Below are 21,710 nucleotides of genomic sequence, written 5' to 3'. Positions count from 1 at the left end.
TTACTCGCTGGCTGAGAGTCACAGGGAATTGCAGGAGGAGCGGGGGTGCAGGGCCCTGACTCCCCCACACTCCGTGACAGGAAGCATCCTCTTTGCCTTCTGCTGTTCATATGGTGTCCCTGCAGGGCCTTATCTGTCCTACTTTTCTCTGGTTCAAAGTGATTCTTCTTACCTGGGTATAGCTAACTGGGTGGGGGGAGCCCACTGCGACCACCACCATGGTATCTGATGTGACATCAGCAATTACTCAAACTCTAATGCAGGGTTGTAGCCCTTGAGTATAGGGTGATTAAATAGAAGAGCCCTGCATTCTTATTCAGGGTCTTAGAGCACATGCCACCCTATTACAGGTTTACATAACATCTACTGGTAATTAGACCTGAATTCACCTGCTTGAACTACAAACAATATAAATTGTTCATCAACCGTAAACATGCCATTTCTACCAGTTAATTATGTAATTCCATAGGAAAGGCTGCCTTATGAATTTTAACAGATTTTCCATGCAAATAGAGATATCCCTCTCTCTCTCTCTCTCTCTCTCTCTCTCTCTCTCATGTACAGTGTATAGGCACCCCTAAATTCAATTTCTGAATTAATGTAACACAAACTGAAATAACACATTTAAACATGCTGAAATGACAAAATGCTCATGTTCTACTATCACAAAAACATGCCAGGAAATCTAGCATTTGGGCTGCTTATAATTGTAGGGGAAAGTTCTTATTCTGGTTATCATCCAAGCAAGCTCTAATATTATATATAAGCAGAAATCATGAATCACATTTTTAAAAAATCTGTCTAAAAGAAAATGTAATCCAAGACACACATGAACATTTGGCATTCCCTTAATTCAAGAGCTATGAATTGAGTTGAGTGAACACTGAAAAGCATTTTCTGGGAATATTCCACTGAAATTTTAAACAAAATCATTTTGTCTATGTTCATGCCCCTCTTATGTTCACTCTCTGTGACTATTCTAGTAAATAAGCTAAATTACTGGCGTGAATAAGAAGAGCAAATTGTAAGTGTGACTCTTCACAAACAGTGAATTTCAAATGGCATAACTAGCACTGGCAAATTTTGAACTGTGAATTTTACACTCAACTATGCAATTCAAAAATGTTTGTTTTTGGTTAGTTAGTGAGTAAATCATTCAAGTGCCAAGAACAGACCCAATCCTGAGTTTTGTAATTAGCCAGGACAGCATGTATTTCTGTGTTCACAATGAATGCATGAACACATCAACAATTCTTCAGGAATGATTGCAAAGAAGGAATGAATGGGAGAACTTCACAATCTCTTTGCAGGTGAAATTCAGTGCATACCTTATTAATCATTCACCTAGCTCCAGTTATGTACCAGTTTCAGCAAAAAACACATTCATCTTGGTCTTGTGCTTTTGTTTAAAGGTCTGATCTTGTAAGACGCTAGTACTTACTGCAAGGGACTGGACACCCCCAACTCCTGTGGACTCCAAGAGCATTGAGGGTACTCACCATCTAGGAGGAATGGGTCTTCCTGAGTTACTGTAGTACGAGACTTCTAAAGCCTTTTAGCAACTGGCCTTCATAGAATACTGAAATTTAATTTTCCTCCTTTACAAAAGGATCTGATTAATGTTTTCCCTTTATCATTTTTTGAATCACATTCCTTGCTATATGTTTTATCTAACTCAGACTTTTTAAATGTTTATGCTTTAATACAGCTTCCTATTCTGAAGCCATGAGAGCCCCCCAGTGGAAGTCTGAGAGTCCTGACACTCAGCCCATTTCATGTTGTCCTTTTTTTCTGCAAAGTATATTATGTCCCTTGCAGGGCTGGATTTCCAATTAGGTACTGAAGGCACGTGCCTAGGGGCACCGGTGTTCTTGTTGCCAAGTATGCAATTTTTTAGCCCAATTGGGCTATCTTTAGCTGTCAGTTGCTGGGGGGTTTTTTAGCAGTTGTGAGTTGCAGTATTTTGGGCTATTTTGCTGCCCTGCTGCTGCTGGCTGCACTGCTTGGGAGTTCTCGGGAGGGAAGGAGCCTCGTGATCAGCCTTGCCCCCTGCTGAGTTGCCCCACACGCCATGCCCCCTCGCCTTAGGTGACGTTTGCAGCATGCGCAGAATTCTTGTCCGAGGGAGGCAGAATTTATGTTGTTTTTTTTTTGCAGACAATGTGCTGCAGTTCTGCCTTTCGCCCACCAGAGGCCGGGGTGGCGCCAGAACTGGTCTGGCGGGGGGTGGCAAACAGCTAGCAGGCGGATGGCGGGTGAAAGGTCACAGTAGCCTTCTTGGAGCCAGGTTAGGAGGCAGAGTGGGACACACCGAGCTGCTGGGGGACACAGGGCCACATGGGGACAAGGGTTGCCAACTTTCTAATTGCACAAAACCGAACACTCCTGCCCCTTCTCCAAGGCCCTGCCCCCATTCGCTCCATCCCCCCCTCCCCCGTCGCTCGCTCTCCCCCACCCTCACTCACTTTCACCGGGCTGGGGCTGGGGGTTGGAATGCAGGGGGGGCTGAGGGCTCCGGCTGGGGGTGTGGGCTGTGGGGATGAGGGATTTGGGGTGCAGGAGGGGGCTGGGGCATGGTGTTGGTGGGGGTGCAGGCTCCGGGAGGGAGTTTGGGTGTGGGAGGGGACCCCAGGCTGGGGCAGGGAGTTTGGGTGTGGGAGGGGGTGAGGGCTCCAGCTGGGGTGGGCCAGGGGATGAGGGATTTGGGGTGCAGGAGGGGCCTGTGGCAGGGGGTTGGAGTGTGGGTGGGTGTGGGCTCTAGGAGGGAGTTTGGGTGGGGGAGGGGACTCCAGGCTGGGGCAGGGAGTTGGGGTGCGGGAGGGGATGAGGGGTTCAGGGTCCCGGTGGCGCTTACTGCAGCTCCTGGGAAGTGGCCGCAAGGTCCCTGCAGCCCCTAGATGCATGGGCAGCCAGGGAGGCTCCGTGTGCTGCTCTCGCGCCCACAGGCACTGTCCCTGCAGCTCCCATTGGTCGCAGTTCCCAGCCAAGGGAGCTGTGGAGCCGGCACTCAGGGCGGGAGCAGTGCATGGAGCTTCCCTGGCTGCCCATGAGTCTAGGGGCTGCAGGGACCTGGCAGCCACTTCCGGGAGCCGTGCAGAGCTAGGCCAGGCAGGGACCCTGCCTTAGCCCTGGGCCCCTCATTGTGCCACTGACCGGACTTTTAACAGCCAGGTCGGCGGTGCCGACCGGAGCTGCCAGGGTCCCTTTTTGACCAGGCATTCTGGTCAAACACCGGACGCCTGGCAAACCTAAGCTGGGCCACATGGTGAGGGGGCTCCAGGCAGAGCCACATGGGGAGGGAGGAGGGGTGCTGAAAATGCTGTGCCTGGAGGCACATAAGGTGTAAATCTGGCCCTGGTCCCTTGTGAATATAACTCTGATATCTTGTGTTTGCCTTCAAGTATGGATTTAAAATTACATTCTGATGTTTACATTTTTGCAGCAATGCAAATCCCATTGTCTGAGGGCCAAAGTGCAAACTGCCAAACTCAGGTTTTTCTGAGGCAGGATAGGAATTACAAGGATTTATTTTTTGATCACGATAAAAAGTGGCTCATCAGGTGGTGGCTAGTACTGATGGCACTAATGTAATGAAAGAGTGACCACATGTAGTGCTGTGCATGCCACTGAAATTTGCTCTCAAATAGCAATAGAACCCTTAAATGTCAGACACAGACTGGACCCCATTAGTTGATTGTCACTGGAGATCATTGTCATGCATGTAATCCCACCAAACATGTGAAGCAGTCCCTTATTGTTCCTATGAAGTGCAAGAAAAGTAAACACACAGGAATCTGAACAAGATTAGCAAGAAGGTAAAGAATGATACGCTTTACATATTAGTAATACCGAATGCTATTATGGCTCATCAGAGCTGAAGACGTATTACTGTATTCGATTACTCTGAATACATAAATTCAAAGCTCTCAGGATCCATCTGCACTGCAACCATAAACAAAATTGTGTGTTTGTGTGTATAATTCCAGTTATTTCTCTACTCTTTACCTTGCTTATCGTAACTACATTTGATTAATCATCATGAAATGGGAAAAACAAAGAACTAAAGCACTGATACATTACAAAGATAATTCCATGTTTTCCTCAGGCTTAATAGCAGAGTGATTTTAATTTGTACATATTTAGTGCTTTAAAACACATGGAATTAATGTAGGAAGCTGCAAATCAGATGAAACCTCTAGTGTTTTCTGTTCACTAATCCTGAGATAAAAATCACTGCCCTGTATATATAGCATCAACAAAGGCTTTTGGAGAAAACTGTAGATCTGTCATAGGTCAGACTAGATGGCAGGAAAGATGTGACCTTATGCATGTGCCCTGTTTGGAAGCAGAGAGAATGGGAGTATCAGCCAACTTGGCCAGGTGTCTGAAGTTGTGCCTAATGAGGGGTTTTGACACTAAAACCAGGGTGCGTGATATACCATTTTCCTATTGGATTTCGCAACATCGAGAATAACAAAATGAAGCAAAAAGACTAATGTGATGTAAGAAATAAGCTTGTACATGCCTGTTCATTTCTGTTCTTTGAAACGATGTGTCCACCAGTCATCAGAGGAGGGACCCTCTGAGCTATGGCAGCACAGCAGTGAGTAACCTCAAAGAGGAACCAGTAGGTCTGATTCACTACTGCACTACTTCAGTGTAACTCCATATAAATGAATGTAGCTAATCTGGTGTAAAACTGGAGTGACACCATGGAAAATGCGGCCCGATTTCTCCAAAGCCAGGTATTCTCACTCAATTGATTTGTATAGTAGGTTTAAAAACAAAAAAATCTTCAATATCTGGAGCCAAAACTATAAATGCAAATACAGGGCTGAAAACACCTACATATCCCTCACAAAATCTGAACAGTTGATACAATAAAGATGACCGCAAATGATGAAGAAAAAGATGTGATACGTGCTGTGAGGAAAAAGCATAGACAAGAAAAATGCACTACTCCTTCCCCCACCTTGAAGACAGAGGTGTAGATGGGTGGGCACATCCTTTCAAAGAATAGGAATAAGCAGGTAGGTCACTGTTCCTTTTTCTCTTCCAGTGCCCCATCTGCCTATCCTTATAAGCAGGTGTAGCTATCACAGCAGAACCCCTTCCAAGAGTGAGTCACAAAAAATAATAAATGCTCTGTGGGGCATGGACCGTCAGTCCTGTGTCTTTATAGCTCTAGCCCAAAAGGGCACCAGGCTCTGAGTGGAACCTCTAGGCCCCTACAATATAAATACACAGCAGGAGTATAGAGTAGCCAAAAGGAAGTACAGTATCCCATCATGTAGAAAAATAAAAGAAAAAACCCCCAAAGCTCAGTCCTCAGTCACAGCCTGGAGAATCCTCCTGCTGAATGTTACATTTGATGAGTTTGAGTTTATCTCATTTAGCGAAAGTACAAAGTGATGACTAAGTGGCTGCCTTGCAAATCTCTCCCGCCAAAGCTCCTACGCTTTCAGCTGCTGCTGATTTTTAGGTAAACCTGGAGCAATAATGCCAGAAGGCACTGGACAACTCAGTTTCTTTTACAGCATTCTTTAACTATGCAGGACCTTACCCAGTTTCTAATGGTGTACTTTGAAACTCTTTTGCTCCTGTGTCTGGGATACAGGGAAACAAAGAGAGGACATCTTGAACTCTGTTTTAAGTATGGAGCTAATGCTTTCCTAACATCAAGCTTATGCTATTTTACCTCCTTTGGGCATTCATACATAAAGAAGACAGAACGATGCCTTGAGACTGATGAAAGGTGTTCCAAATAGCACAAAAGAGAGTGTACATCTTGGAATAAACTCTGGAGAAGTCTGCAGCACCATTCTGTCATTGTGGAAAGTACAACTATTTCTTCATTGACAGAGCACCTCATTCAGATAATGGCTGAGGTTATAGCTATTAAAAACACCACTTCTGAGGAGAGAAAATAAGTATGCATGTGGGTGAGCGGTTCAATCAGCAGCTCCACTATGATATTCAGTACTTCTAAGGGGGCCATTTTTTAATATTTGGAGGATATGTCAACTTGTGAGTAAATGTGAAACAAAACCCAAGAAAGTACAATGTCAAGCTTCTACTGTTATTTAGGTCTAGGGCAGTGCTGATGGTCATAATCTGCACCTCCCTGGAGCTATCACAGAGATCCAAGGATGTTCCAACTTGCGGGAAGTCCATGATGTAGTGGATCTTCACTTCTATAGATGAGCTGAATTTCTTCGTGCACCAGTGGGTGAAAGTGACCTATTTTGCCACATATAATTCATTTGCTGATGGCTTCCTTAAAGCTATTAGGATGGTTATGACACTCAGAAACCCTGCAGGCTTACAGCCCCATGCTCAATGGTCTCTGTCCCCACTGGTGGAGAGGAATGTGGCATACACCACTTTTCCACCCTGCCCCCCAATCCCGCAGTAATACTTTATCATCCAATCGTGTTCTGTTTTTACCATACTTTGGGAGGCAAGAAAAAAGAGTATACACCACAGAACTACTCCAGCACTCCCAATCAAAGGAGATGACCTAGTGCTTCCTTCACAGCTGCATGTTTTTCTGTATGCCTGGAGGACACATCCAGGGTGTCCTCCTATCAGTTCCAGAGTCCAACAAGACAATGTTGTTTGTTTTCATCTCCCCAAGAAGTAGCTCAGCCTGCTGTGAGATTAAATGAGAGTTGGGGAGGGGGTATTCAGTCAGGCTGGCTGCACATCACTGACTATTCCACATAAATGGAAACTGGCAAACTGGTTTGTTTTCCATTAGCATAAAGGAATATAAAAAAATCACTTTTTGCCAGTGGACTCTGAATTCTTGTCATAAATAATGCAAAGTTGTACCTCACGGCAGTCAGGGAAATGAGGTCAAAGGGTAAATTCTGCATGCTGTGACACATTTTCATGCATTGAATCAATGCTCATATGCTTACACTCATGCTAGAGAGAGCACAAAGGGAGAGCTTGTGTGGGTGTGAGAGTAAACTGTAGAGAAGGATGCTGACAAAATGTTAAGATGTGCTGAATTCCAGGAAACAACAGTACAGATGTGGTGTTTGGGTTCAAATAGAAGGGGAAATGTCTGATGCCTAGGACGTAACTTCCCACTGTCCATTCGGCCATATCCCTTTGGTCAAAGGGTTCTGGATATGCATATGCACCCCCTTCTACTCAAAGAAAAGACCAAAAAGACCTAGAACAAATACCACTTAAAATTAGTATTTCTTTTGAAAAATGAAAACCAAAAACCTTGCCTCAAGTAGGGGCAAAAGGGAGAAGTGCCAGAAACTCCATTAAATCCACAAGGGACTCTGCTGCTTCTACTCATTTTATGTGGGAAGGTGCTTGGATATTATGTTGATAGTATAAAACCCTAAGATAGATAAATGAGAGAAGAACACCTTAATATTTTTCATTTTTCTAACCTAGTACAGACAGACATATGTACCCAGATAAACACTGAAAGTGAAGAAGTTGTTTTAAATTGCTTTACACTAACAACTGTGATTGTTCAGAACAACAACTACAGATATTATGGACCTCAGCTGGTGCAAATCAGCATAGCTCTATTGACTTCAGTGAAGCCGCTCTGATTTACATGCGCAAAGGATCTGGCACTAAATAGTGTTCTGTGGTGGGGGTGGAGGGTTGTTTTTGTTTTTATTTAATACAATTGGACTAAAGGCTCTATGTGACTCAGTACTGAACATCTGGGATTGATCACAAGATCACAAGCTGGAAAGCATTCATCTTGGCTTCTAGAAATAAACACATCTAGCTCAATGCTTTCCACAACTTTATTGTTTTAATGATAGATTGAAGGAGCTTAAACAGCCATTTTAAATCTTTTAATTCTCACAGCTTTAGTATTTTTAGCCATTTTTTTCACATCATAGTATCACGCAGCAATTATATTGATTTTAATTCTGCGGGGGGGGGGGCAGTTTTAGTGTGATTTTTCTTCCCATTATTAATTCCTTATTTTTCCCCACAAGATTTCATAGGACTATGATAATCCTGCAACTCAGATTTTTATTAGTTTCATTTTTCACAAGTATCGTGGGAGAGGCCCAATATGTAATGCAAGATGCAGTACTAATGCATTACATCGACCGGCGTTTTCTATCTTTTGAGGTATGTGTTATCTATATAATTGTGTCATAGGAATATTGTCTTGTTGCAAATATATTTGAAAGGTGGTGCATGTTCTTACATATATGCATATATGTTAATCATCATCAGTAAAATAATGAACAAACAAAAACAAATAAACAAACTTAATAAGTATGTTATGATAACTAAAACCTGTAAATTTAATTATTTTGTGTTATCATAGTATTATTTATCATATCATATCATTTTTATTTTATTATAAAGAGCCAAGTTCTGCTGTCAGTTGCGTCTGTGTAATCCCTTCAATAAAATTTAGCTAAAAATGTGTAAATGTTTAAATTGCTGTCACAGTATGTCTCCAGAATATCTGCATTTCCTGTTGGCATCAACAGGATTGGTGACAAAAATTAATAATGAATTAGTAAGCAGAGAAGATAGTAGAAAAATGCTTTGTAAGCTTCCAATCTACAGTTGAACTTTAAGTGTATTTGCATCTTGGCAAGAGACTGAAAAAATCCCCATGTGGTTGGGAGACTGGAAAAAGTTTTGGTTCTGCTAAATTTCATAAGATTACAGTCCCTCAGACAGGGCTCCCACCTACTCCAGTATCTGTCCTCTTTCTTCAATTAAAATCACCGAGTACTGCGAATTAAATTCAGATGAGATTGTTAAAAATAATTCCAGAGGTTTTTCTTTCCTAGATCCTAAATACCAGTGTACCATCACGCATACTTTATTTAAACAGTGTGATAAATATACAGTAGGACAGAATTTGTATGGGATGAATTACTAAAAATTGCTATTGTGCCTTTGGCTGGTAATAATTTGTGTTAATAAAAGAATTGTAAAGAAGCTCTAACAGTAGTCACTCCTGCACTCCTTGCTCATGCAGAGCTCCTACTGGCTTCAATAGGAGTTTTGCCTTAGAAAGCAGTGAAGAACTGGGCCAATGTTCTGTCCCCATTAGGTGGGCTGGGATTAATACTTCACTAACCTACACAAGAATGACAATCATATAAGTTTCAACTGGCTGTTTCCTCCTTTTTGCTTCATAGGAGAGAGACGTTTCTCCCATCCTCTCTGGTTCAGACCCCTAAACCAACTAACATCCTAAGGTTCTCGCAGATGTTGGGACACCCATAGAAGCTGATATATGTGTAATTGTACAAGCAATGTGGACAGGGGGTGAATATCTCCTACCCCCTCACATTTCAACTGGAGGGGGAAAATAATGTCTTTCTTCCTTACACACACAAAGACTAAGGGAGAGGTGAAGGAGGAGTGGACAGTAGCAAGGGCAGAAAAGGGGAGGGGTAGATATTGGAGGGAGAAGCAGACTTTGGACATTTGGGAGCATGGATGGAGGCACTTTGTGTAGTGAGGAGGAGAGACAGGTAGATGGGCCTCTTGGTGGGGATTTTTGTCATATGCAAAAATCCAAGTTAGCACTTGGATAACTGGCATAAAATGAGGTGGGGAGCTATAAAAACCTCACCAAAGATTTCAGAGAATGAAACACATAACACATACTGCATGGTTCCCTTTGTAAGTATATTTGTTCTCAGTCATAGAAAAGCTCACCTAACACCCACAATGAAAAGCTTGAAACCTGTGTGTAAAACACCACAACTGAGTACCCAGTTTTAACTAGTTAGGACTATCATTCTTGTGTATCTGCCCTTAGATACTGACACACTTTCAATAACTCATCTGAAAGGCAGTGTGGCCTAATGGGTGGAGCACTGGACTAGGACCAAGGATGCCTGGGTTCTATTCTCAGCTCTGCCACTGTCCTGCTGCATGCCATTGGGCAATTCACATCTCTCTGTGCCTCAGTTTCCCCCTTTGTAAAGAGATTTGTGGATGAAAAGTCCTATAAAAATCACTAGCTTTTTCAGCACCTAGCCTATTACGAAGTTTTGACAAAATAAAGGGGACTAAAATTTCAAAAGTGGCTGATAATATTGGGTACCTTGGATTTTGGGTGGCCAATTTGAAACACCTTAAAGAGTGCTGCTTTTTAGAGGTGGGAGCTCAGCATTTTGTGAAAATGAGGCCCCTTTTATGATGACTCCAGCTGGGCACCGTAAATCACTAGGTACTTTTGAAAATGTGTCCGATGGCAGGGCCATTCGAAGTGGTCAGGCAGGTAGGGCCTGACCTAAGATGAACTGATACTGAGGTAGCTGCATAGATGTGCTGGTCTTTCAAATCTGAATTCCATTGCTCTATCTTCCATGATTTTACTCCCACAATTTTGACCATTTTGACACAAACTTTCTTAGCAAACATTGATTTTGTAGGTCAAAATTTCAATTTTCCATTTTAAATGCTAGGAAAGAGGAAGTAGCATTAACTCTGGATCAGATATCTGCTGGGCCAGCAAAGGAACAGTGTGTGAAATGTGGTTGCTTCCTGGCTCCAACAGCCCCTGTTTTCACATTTTTATGAGACAGAATCAGCAGAGACCCTAAAGAGAGGATTCTGAGGGGCCTCAGGGAGGGGAGTCACCAGTGATCACTCTGTTCTGCTCTCCAATGGGTTCTACCAGGGCTCCACTCTGCCGACAGAAGAAGAGCAAAGAAACTGGCCCTTCATAGCAAGGGAGACTACAGATATGTAACCACAAGTATGAATTTGAGTGACTTTCTCATGCAGATTAATAAATGACCAGCGATAATTAGTTTGAAATGAGGAAGGGAAGGGGGGCCAGTGGTATTTATAAACTAACCATGTATTAAGATTCTATCTATAGAAAATACACACGTACACACAAGCAAATATATATTTATATATTCTGTATTCTAATTCAAGAGCAGGCTGGAAAAATGCAACCAAGATATCCTGGATTATGTACAAGAATTCCGAGACTTTTCAAGGAGGATGATATCGCGCCTGGAGGGGCTGAAAGTTTATAAGGCTGAGATTAAAAATGAAGTGGAGCATCTGCTAACAAGAGTTGAAAGAGCACAAAGGGACATTGACTATTTTGAATCAACGAGAGAATCTACTACCTGTGTAGAAGTAGATGAAGACCTGGTTGAAAAGCAGCTAAATGAAGACGCAGAAGAAAAAAGGAAAGTCAAGCTCATGCTTAATGCAAGTAAGAACTATTTACTTTTCAAAACTTAGATCTAAGAGGGCCAATCCTCTAGTCAATACATTTATGCTGATATGTGGATAAAGTATATTTACAAGTGTATGTTTTTTAAGTGTGATAATATTGAGCTTTCAACAAAGAAAACAAATACACCAAAAGGAAAAGGGAAATGCTATAATTAAAATATTTGTTATATACATACTGAATTGCATGTTAAATTGGTTCTTTGGAAATAGCTCTTTAATTGGAGCATTAAAAGCATTTAAAAAAAAAAACTACTAAAGGTATGCCCAAGACAACTGCACCTCTGACCCCTTTTTGGTCTCATTAAGGGTATTCCACTTACGTCTCAAGCCTCTAATCATCACCATGACGTGATTCTCAGCCTCCAGCCTGGGGATTTAGGCTGCACACTCCTGCAATTCACTGCGATCAGCTTAGTAAGTCTGAATTAAGTTCAGCACCTCATGCTTCAGGGCTTCAGCCAGAATCTGTAGGGGGCCAGAAGCAGGGCCAGCCTTAGAGGTGGGTGACTGCTAAGGGCCTCATTGTCAGTGGTCATCATTAGACTACCGCAAGCTGGCGGGCCTGGGCTACCAGAGAGGGGGTGAGTGTGGGCGAGCCCATGGCTGGAGCCCCACCTGGCCAGCTGGGCAGGAGGTGGGTGATGCAGCCTGAAGCTGCCAGTCTGGTGGGAGGTGCAGGCAGCAGGCCTCACTCCTGCAGAGCATGGGGGCCAGCCCAGCGGCGAGCGGGAGGCACAGGGAGAGAGGAGACGGCGCTGGGGAAGGAGGGGGGTTGTGCACCACATCCTTGCTCCTTCCCCTCTCCCCCGCAGAGCCTCCTCAACACCGCAACACAGCTGATCATGGCGGGCGGGAGGCGCTAGGGGAGGGAGGGAGGTTGCACGCCACGTCCTCACTCCTCCGCCCTTCCCCATCATATACCTTCCCCATAATTTCCCCCAGAGCCTCCTGAAGGCCGCAAAACAGCTGATCGCAATGGGCAGGACGCAGGGGAAGGGAGGAAGAGGCACTGATTGGGGGGGCTGCTGGCGGGCGGGAGGCGCTGTGGGAGGGAGCAGGCTAATAGGGCTGCTGGTAGGTGCTGAGCACCCACCATTTTTTCCCCAGAGTCGGCTCCTAGCAGGAGCCCCATATTGTCTTCTGAAGAGCTGCATGCGGCTCCGGAGCCACCTGTTGGCCACCCCGATATATTGTATAAACACCTTTTCTGCCTAGCATTAAGATTAGTTTGCTAACCCAGTTGTTTACCTGATCAAATTGCTGGGTCAGCTTTTCACCTAACTGTTCTCTTTCCTTCCCAGACAAGCAGGCATCTTTTCACATTTCCCCACACCTAAAATATACATTCGACATATTACATACTTCATGGATTGATCCCTGTCCCTGTGTCCAGTGGTCATTTTATAGAGCTCTGGGTTCTTTGTTTGTCAGGCTTATGGATCTGGTTAAACCAGTCTATGCAATTCCCTCAGGGAAGTTTCTCCAAACCTGTTACCTGTCCAGGACGTTGCATTAATTACTCTCCAATGATTTTAGTTCCTTGAAACTCTTTAGCTCCCATATGGACCCAGAATACCATCCCTAGTCCATAAAATACATATAACATTTATAAACTAGACACAATAGTCTTTAGATATTCCACATGTCCACAGTATCTGTCACAGCGACATTCCAGGAAAAACAGTGTCTCACAGTTGGTTGATGCTGTGCCAACTAATTAAGTGGCTTACATTTTTTTGAGTCATAGCCTCAACCCTAAGGATAATTCAATAGACACTGAAATTACTTAATCTACTGGTAAATTTTCCATAAATTTTAATATTCTCTGTAATTCTCTATCAAGGTCACACAGTAAGTGACTTAGCTGCAAGCAAAATTCAGTTTTGAATTTCAGAGTAGCAGCAGTGTTAGTCTGTATTCGCAAAAAGAAAAGAAGTACTTGTGGCACCTTAGAGACTAACAAATTTATTTGAGCATAAGCTTTCGTGAGCTACAGCTCACTTCATCGGATGCATTCAGTGGAAAATACAGTGGGGAGATTTATATACACAGAGAACATGAAACAATGGGTGTTATCATACACACTGTAAGGAGAGTGATCACTTAAGATGAGCTAATACCAGCAGGAGAGTGCGGGGGGAGAGGGGGGGAGGTTTGAGGGGAGAAAACCTTTTGTAGTGATAATCAAGGTGGGCCATTTCCAGCAGTTGACAAGAACGTCTGAGGAACAGTGTGTGTGTGTGTGGGGAGGCGTAAACATGGGGAAATAGTTTTGAATTTGCAAATTCAGCATGTAAATAGATTCATAGATATTAAGGTCAGGAGGGACCATTATGATCATCTAGTCTGACCTCCTCCACAATGCAGGCCACAGAATCTCACCCACCATGTTCTAATATGTAATATAATACGAAGTACATATACATTTTATGTTTTATTAAAAGCCCTTATCCTCTTAAACTGCATCTTTAAATAGTATCTCGCCACTATGAAATTCACTAATTATATACAGTATGGACATTTTAGGTGGTCTATTTTATTTCCAGTCAGAAGCAGTGTGAAATCAGAAACACATAACAGAAAATTTAAAAATTGGAATCAGAACCTTTTAAAAAAGCTTCAGGGCAGATCCTAAAGTGGTGTATATTTGACTTCAGTGGAGCTAAATCAAATGACATCAGCTAAGAATCTGCTCTCTTAATCTTTGTCAACATGCTGTCAAAGGGTTAAAGCAGGTGGTAATAATGATACTACTATTCTTCTCACCCTGTTTACAAAGCCTACTCCTATACCAGTCTACAGTTCTCTGAATTTCAAGGTCTGTTCCTTTCTAGATCTAAGCTTGTTTGATGATTCAGGCACTTCCTTTGACATGCAGTAAAAAAATAAACTGGATGTTTTTTAAAACGTCTCACGGTAAAGACACTGAAAATTGTTTCTTTCTAAAAGTAACTAGGGTAAAATTACCTGCCCTTGAGTCTTTCCAGATGTTGAAAAGTTGTTATTGATAGTTACACATTCATATATACTAGCCATCATCGTTAACCACATCATATTAACAGGTCCATTATCCATTTCCAGATTTTACAGCATTGTTTGCAAGTGTTTAAGGTCTTGCTGCCTAGGTTTTTAGCTGTCTGTGGAATACATTTACTGCTGCTTGTGGTAATTCTTAGCTGACACCACTATTTAAAAGCAGAGCCATGAGTTCATTGCTATGTTTAATTGTAGTCATTGAGGACCAAATCCTGGTTCCACTGAAATCAGTGGGGAAACTAGTAAGCATGTGGCTTTTAGAGCACTTAGATAAAGTCATCTGTTAAACAGTAAGTGACTCTTAACCTTAACAACAGCAGAGCTGCCACTTCACCATAAGGGGCACGGTATCAGTCCAAGGTGATTGTGTTTGGTTTGAATACGTTCAGACACTCACTGATTGTGCAGGAAGAGGGGTTGATCTTCCAACTCTGCCTTGGCTGGGAATGGGATATGGCATTCCTGCAGATTAGCCATCAAACTGCCTTCTGCGACTGATGGGGGTAAGATTTGGAAGTATCCTGGGGCAGTAGAGGCGTCTCCAGTCCTTCATTTTGGCTGCAGTAACCAAAGTGTATATGTAGGAGGTATCTGTATCCAGAAGTGCAAAAAAGGGTTGCTTTCTGGAAGCAATGTGAGTATTTCTATTGACTTCAATGCATTTGGACCAAGTAAAAAGAGAGGAGGCTGATGATGCAACGGAGTTTGCTTTTGTCTTCTCCATTTCATCTACTGCCAGAACTTGCTGCCTTAGGGGCTTGTTTGTCCTGTTTGGTTAAGAAGGCTGCACTTTATTAAAAGACATTCTTTAACCGTCAAGTAGTGTCTCTTCTAATTTGTTAAAGCGGCAAAGAGTCCTGTGGCACCTTATAGACTAACAGATGTATTGGAGCATAAATTTTCGTGGGTGAATACCCACTTTGTCGGATGCATGTAGTGGAAATTTCCAGAGGCAGGTATTGTTATTGCCTTTGGCAAGCAAGCTGTTTACTCCTCTCATATACATTGTAATAACATGTTTGCTGGAAGGAATAGGCAGTTGATAAAGATTGAGAGTTCCCTGGGCATGATTCTCCATTGCCTTGCACCTGGTAGAGCTGTTAATATCTGTGCAAAGTGGGTGTACAATGCTACCAACTCCGAATTACCTACTTATTCTGATAATAACATTTAGCACTCACTTCGCACTGGTGTATATGACTACGTCACTATGGCAGCCACACAGTCCTAGTCCCATGACATGCCTCTAACCTGAGTTATGGTGACATGGAGCTGTTGTTTTGATGGTCCTACACCACCCATGGCATGCCCCAAAGCCAGAGAGATCCTGACTTTGGGATCTGGCTGATTTCTGGCTCTTTTATGTTGCAGGAGTGGTGAAAATGGGCCAGAACAAAACCGAGAATTGGGATCTTTATATTCTGGGTTCATATTAGGATGCTGTGTTTCTTGCTAAGGCTGTTATGTTATGGGGGGGGGGGGTGGCAGAGGGTAGGAGTGAGCCCCTGAGATAGTATGTTAAAATTCAATAGGTCAGACTTTAACCAGTAGGTCTTTTATAAATAAAGGACTTGATTCTTCTCTCGTGCTGGTGTAAACCAGGAGTAACCTCACTACAGTGAATGCAGACACACCTGTGTAAAACACACACACACACCTGTGTAAAACACACACACCCGGTATGAATGAGAGAAGAATCGAAGGTGCTGCTCTGTGTCTCCCCTCAGTTACAATAATGCAATGCTGTTTGGGTAACAGAGCAGAATTTGGCTCCATGTATGTAGTTGAAGATCTGCCATGGAAACTCATTGCCTAAGATGTTGATTCTACGCAGAGGTGAAAGCAAGCCAGTACAGTATGGTACGGCGTACCAATAAGAGCCGGTACACAGCCGACCGTACCAGCAGGGCTGCTGATGAGGGGGGCCAAAAGGGGAAGCTTCCTAGAGCCTGGCAATTTAAAAGGGCCCAGGGCTCCCGGCAGCGGCTGGAGCCCCTGGCCCTTTAAATCGCTGCCAGAGCCCTGGGGCTCCCGTCCACCGCTACCACTACAATGGGGCTCCAGCGGTGATTTAAAGGGACAGGGGTTCCTGGCCGCTGCTACCGCAGCAGCGGTTGGAGCCTGAGCCCTTTAAATCGCCACTGGAGCCCTCGGGCTCCCAGGCGCTGCCGCTACCATGAGGCTCTGGTAGTGATTTAAAGGGCCTGGGGCGATTTAAAGGGCTCCGGGGCTCCAGCCCTTTAAATCACTGCTGGAGCCCTGAGTTAGAGCTAGCAGTGGCCGGAAGCCCCGGACCCTTTAAATCGCCGCCCAGCACTGAAGGCCTGGCTTGGGGAGTCTGGCCTCAGTCCTGCTTCTTCTGCCCGAGGCCCCGCACCTTCCGGTTGAGCCACCCCCGACCTTGCTCAGGACCCTAGCCGCCCTGCATACTGGTAAGTCCCTTAAGTTACTTTCACACCTGGTTTTACAATATGAAAAGAGTTTGGTGACTACTTAACACAGCAATTTTGTTGCCACATTTACAGACATTTTGGACATACTCTAATCAATGGATGAAGGGACTAAGAATTCAAGAGAGGGAACAATAAGAGGATTCACAGTCATTCTAATTTTATAATCCTTTATATTTGGATTGTTTCCTTACAGGCTGTGACAGCATGCTTGCAGGTATCAAGTCCCTAAAGATAGTTAAGAAGACTGGAGATACGCATGGCTCTTGGATGACAGATCCAGGCAAAGACCATCTGAAGATTTATTTCTTAAGTGGATCCAAGAATAATGTTATTTTGGAATTTGCAAATATTCGGGCATTCTCAGAAATGAATCATAAGCTAACACCACGGAGAGTTAACTTGCCATCTTCCTGGCAGGGAACTGGCCACGTTATATATAATGGTTTCCTGTTTTATCACAGATATGGCTCCTTAAATGAGATAGTTAAATATAACATCCAGAGAAGAAAGGTAACTGACAGAATGCTCCTGCCAGGTGCTGGACAGATTCCTGCCTATGAACTGTTTCCTGATACTAAAATAGATCTTGCTATTGATGAACAAGGGCTGTGGGCAATCCATGCAGAGCCAGACACGAGTGGAAATCTTGTCATCACTAAAATCAACCATATGACTATGACTGTGGAGCATACCTGGGACACATCATGCAACAGCAAGAATGCTGAAGCAGCTTTTCTAATGTGCGGCACCCTCTATGTTGTGTACAACTCTCCTAGTGGAGGCACATCTCGGATAGGATGTGTGTACGATGTCTTAGACACTATAAATGCTTATGAAATCCGCATGTTACCTTTCCCCAAACGTCAGCGTAGCCATTCCATGATACATTATAACCCCAAAGAAAAGCAGCTATTTGCCTGGGCTAATGGATCCCAGATCCTTTACAAACTTCAAACAAAGCAAAAAGTTTAAGATCTTTAGGAACTTTTCAAAGATGAATATTAAAATACGCTTAAAGTCAATGACCCAAGTTCTCTTCTCAGTTACCATCACGGAACTCCCCTGGCTTTTCCATTTGCTCATAGATGCTTTTTATATTATGTATTGGGAGCTGAAACACCTCCTCTCCATTACACTGATTGCCCCCAATTGGATGAATTTGGAAGGAAACTTCCACAAGTTCAAACTCACAGAGATAAATTCTCTTCTGCTGTAAATTGATATGGTTCTATTAAAAAGTTAGTGAAACTGTGCCAGTTTACACCATCAGGGAATTAGACCAACAGAGTTTTCACTCCCATACATGGTGTAATCCCATTCAATGCAACACCAGGCTCTGTACAAAACACATATTTGAGAAAAATCCTTATATTCACCTCAGTCAGTTTAGTATAAGTAATGAGTAAGGCCTGAAGGATTTGCCCTGTACTAAATACTCCCAAGGTCATCCTGTTAATTTTTTTTCGAGTGTAGGGCCTTGATTCAGCATAGCTCCTAAGCACATTTTAACTTTAAGCACCTGCTTAGGCCCATCAATGCACTTATGCACCTCTTAAGTCTCACTGACTTCAACTGAACTTTAAGCACATGCTCAAAGTTAAGCATGGGCTTAAGTGCACTGCTGAACTGAGGCCTTTGTATTTGTGACAGGTACAGGTAGACAGCACTGAACAAGAATATCCAGAGTTGTAAAAGTAAATATTGAAAAACAACAAAGAGTTCTGAGAGAGATACAAATCCTATGCTTCAGGAAATAAAGCAACCTCTACTACTGGGGCTTAGACGGAAATTTTTATCTGGAGGCACCATTTGCCCAATTCAAGGCTTCTTACACCTTCCTTAGAAGCATCCGGTACCGACTGCTATCAGAGAGGAGTTGCTGAATGAGATGGACCATTGATCTGATCCAATGAGGCAGTTCCTAGATTCATTTCAAATGTACATGTATGTATTTTCACATCCAGATTTAATTGGTAATGACCAAATATTGTTACCCATTATGAGTACAGACCCCAAAACTACTATTACTGCCCCACATTGAAAATCAAAGCAGAGACGTCAGGGACAGAATAGTTTTTTCCCGGAATAGGTTTCAGGGACTGAACTTCCCTTTCACCCAATGGAAAGCTGGGGCAGTTGTCTCAAGTTTAGGGATGAAGTACATTAATCACTGAGACTGATGTGGGGAAACATGCCCTGCCACTGTCCATGCTGCATCTGTTCTGTGAGTAAACAAGATTTATCCATATAAATGTTCAATTCTTTTTTAATCCTGCTAAGCTCCTGGCCTCAATGACTTCCTGTAGCAATGAGTTCCAGAGTCTAAATATGCTTTATGTGAAGAAATATTTCCTTTTATCAGTTCTGAGTTTGCTGTCTTTCAGTTTTATTGAATGTGCCATTACTCTTATGTTATCAGACAGATTGAATAAAAGTTCCCGATCTACCTTCTGTAGACCATTCATTATTTTGTATACTGTTATCATGTCCCCTCTGATTTGTCACCTTCCTGAAGTAAATAATCCCAATATTTCTTACTCGCTTTTTGAGAGTTTTCCCATACCTCTAACCATTCTTGTCCACTATATCTGCACACACTCTAATTCTGCAATGTATTTTAAGAAACGGGTCACCAGAATCAACACAGTATTCCAGGTGAGGGTATAACATTAATGTGGACTGGCTTTATGACCTACCGATAAATTCCAATGGTATATTTGTTCAGAATTAAAACAAAAAGCTAAATATCCTCCCTATACCTATATCTGTAATACACAAGTAGCAGCTTCAGTTTTTGGATTTTAAGAATATGTGCATTATAGTTTAATAAAATAAACTGATGTGGAAAAAGCCATACTTCATTGAATCCACAGAATAATCACATTTTGTTCTTTAAGAGTAAAGAGCTGTTGTTGCTTTCTAAAAATAACCTCAACAGAACAGCCAAACATCAGGGAATGATGTTAAAAAGAAAATACAACCAAAAGAATACAAGCTAGTTAGTTACAACTAGGTCCAAGCTGATATATTTTAGCAAAGAAACTCCATAATCTTATACCCCAATACTAAGCCAAATACAAACAGGAGACAATATTGTGCTTGGACTAAGGAAACTGTTTCTCACTTCTGCGTGACAATGGGCAATGTGGGTGAGGTAATATCTTTTATTGGTGAGAGACGATCTTACACAAGTTGGTCCAATAGAAGATATTACCTCACCCACCTTGTCTCTAATATCCTGGGACCGACACGGCTACAACATTGCATACATGACCATAGGCAAGTAGAGGCAAGTTGCTTGTTAACCTCTCTGTGCCTTAAGTCTCCCCAGCTGTAGAATGAAGATAATGACATTACCCACATTTGCCAAGTGCTTTTTATGAGACAAACAAAGCCACCTGAGTTTGAGGCAGGATGCATCTGCTCTTTTACAGGAAGTATTCTAGTGAAGACGTTTTCCTTACTGGTATTTGCATAAGCAGAATGTATTTTGTTATTATTCAAATAATTCCTAAATTAAGAAGGGACACAAGGTGTTTGCAGTGTTGCTGTAGCCATATTGGTCCCAGGATATTAGAGAGACAAGATAGGTGAGGCAGTATCTTTTATTTGACCAGCTTCTGTTGGTGAAAGAGACAAGCTTTCGAGCTTATGCAAGGCTCTTTTTCAGATCCGGAAAAGGTATTCAGTGTCTCACAGCTAAATACAATGTGGAACAGACAAACATAAGGAGTTATGTGTTAAATTAAGAAGACACTAATGATATTTTTGTACTTTCTTCCCTCATACTTTCCTATTTGCAACAACTAGTGATGGGTGAACCTCAAAGGTTCAAACAAGGATCTAGCTCAACCTTTTTGCCCTGGAAGTCTATCAAAACCAGGTTTGCTTATGCATTCTCAGTATTTCCTGGTTTGGCCCAGAATGGAAATACTGCAAGAACAAACTTCACTGCAGTATTTAGTACTCCTTGGTGAAACCAGGAAGGGCAGAAAAGTGTGAAAATTTAAAAGAAAAATGAACAAATGGTTCAGATTCAATTCAGGTTTGGGGCAGAGTTTCAAGTCTGATGTTCTCAGAAAGAGTGTGTGAATAGACTATTCAGAGAGCTGGGATTCCTGAGTTCTAATCCTGACTCTGCAACTGATTTTTTGGCAAGCCACTTAACTTTTAAGAACCTCAATTTCTCCCATCTCTAAAATGGGGATGATGTTATTGACTGACAGCCCAGCCCAAAGTTCACTGAAGTCAATGGAAACTCACACTGACTTCAGTGGGGTTCACATCAGGAGCAGGACACTACTTCATAACTAAATAAAATATTTGTTAAAAGCCATACAAAGTATTAAGGTCAGTCACTGGCAGAAGTGGGAACAGAGTTTTGGTCCTTCTGGCTATCCACCATGTGTTTATGACACAATGCAGCGGGACTAAGCACCTGCTTAAAGTTAGCCACATGCTGAATCCAGTTCTTATCCAGTGGACCAGGTCTGGGCACCCCAGAGTCTAAGTACGTCCATAAAAATGCTCAAGTTATGAATCTCCTCATGGATTTTTGAAAGCCAGTCAGAGAAAGTGAGGCCATTTTCCCCAAAACCAAACTGAGGACATGAAAATGTCTGCAAAACGAATTAGTAACAATTGTGTGCAAAACTCCATGGGGACATTTTCATCGATTTCTAACAGCACTACTTTCACAGCTTGAAAATTATATTTATTTTCTTACAGCCTTAGCAAAGTTTCTTTTTCCTCTAGCATGCAAGCACACAGTGACTTATTACTGTAGGATTGCTGATGAGTGCCACTGCAGGTGGCTGGTAATAAAGTTTTACTGTTGTTAACGGGGCCTGTCTGAGGTGTGGGCAAGCATGGCACATACATCCAGTGGTCCACCATACAGCTGTGCTGCTCGCCTTTTTTTTCCCCCTCTGTGGTGACTAGACAACTATTTTCTTCTCCTGTGGGAAGCAGCCAGGAGGGCTGGAGGGGGCA

The 21,710-nt window shown here is 42.8% G+C and overlaps 1 protein-coding gene across 1 annotated transcript; it reads left to right on the top strand.

Moving 5' to 3' along the window:
- The first annotated feature begins 5,910 nt into the window (after nucleotides 1-5,910).
- Nucleotides 5,911-19,165, top strand: OLFML1 (olfactomedin like 1). The gene is made up of 3 exons (XM_037899869.2): nucleotides 5,911-8,124; nucleotides 10,918-11,206; nucleotides 16,912-19,165. Exons 1-3 carry the CDS (start codon nucleotides 7,999-8,001, stop codon nucleotides 17,688-17,690), a joined length of 1,194 nt encoding a protein of 397 aa, XP_037755797.1. The 5' UTR covers nucleotides 5,911-7,998; the 3' UTR covers nucleotides 17,691-19,165.
- The last annotated feature ends 2,545 nt before the right edge of the window (nucleotides 19,166-21,710 follow it).

This window comes from Chelonia mydas, chromosome 6 (genome assembly GCF_015237465.2).
Source record: "Chelonia mydas isolate rCheMyd1 chromosome 6, rCheMyd1.pri.v2, whole genome shotgun sequence".
NCBI classification, from domain to species: domain Eukaryota; kingdom Metazoa; phylum Chordata; order Testudines; family Cheloniidae; genus Chelonia; species Chelonia mydas.
The sequence above is the reverse complement of the archived record's forward strand: the minus strand, read 5'-3'. Positions and strand labels throughout refer to the sequence as shown.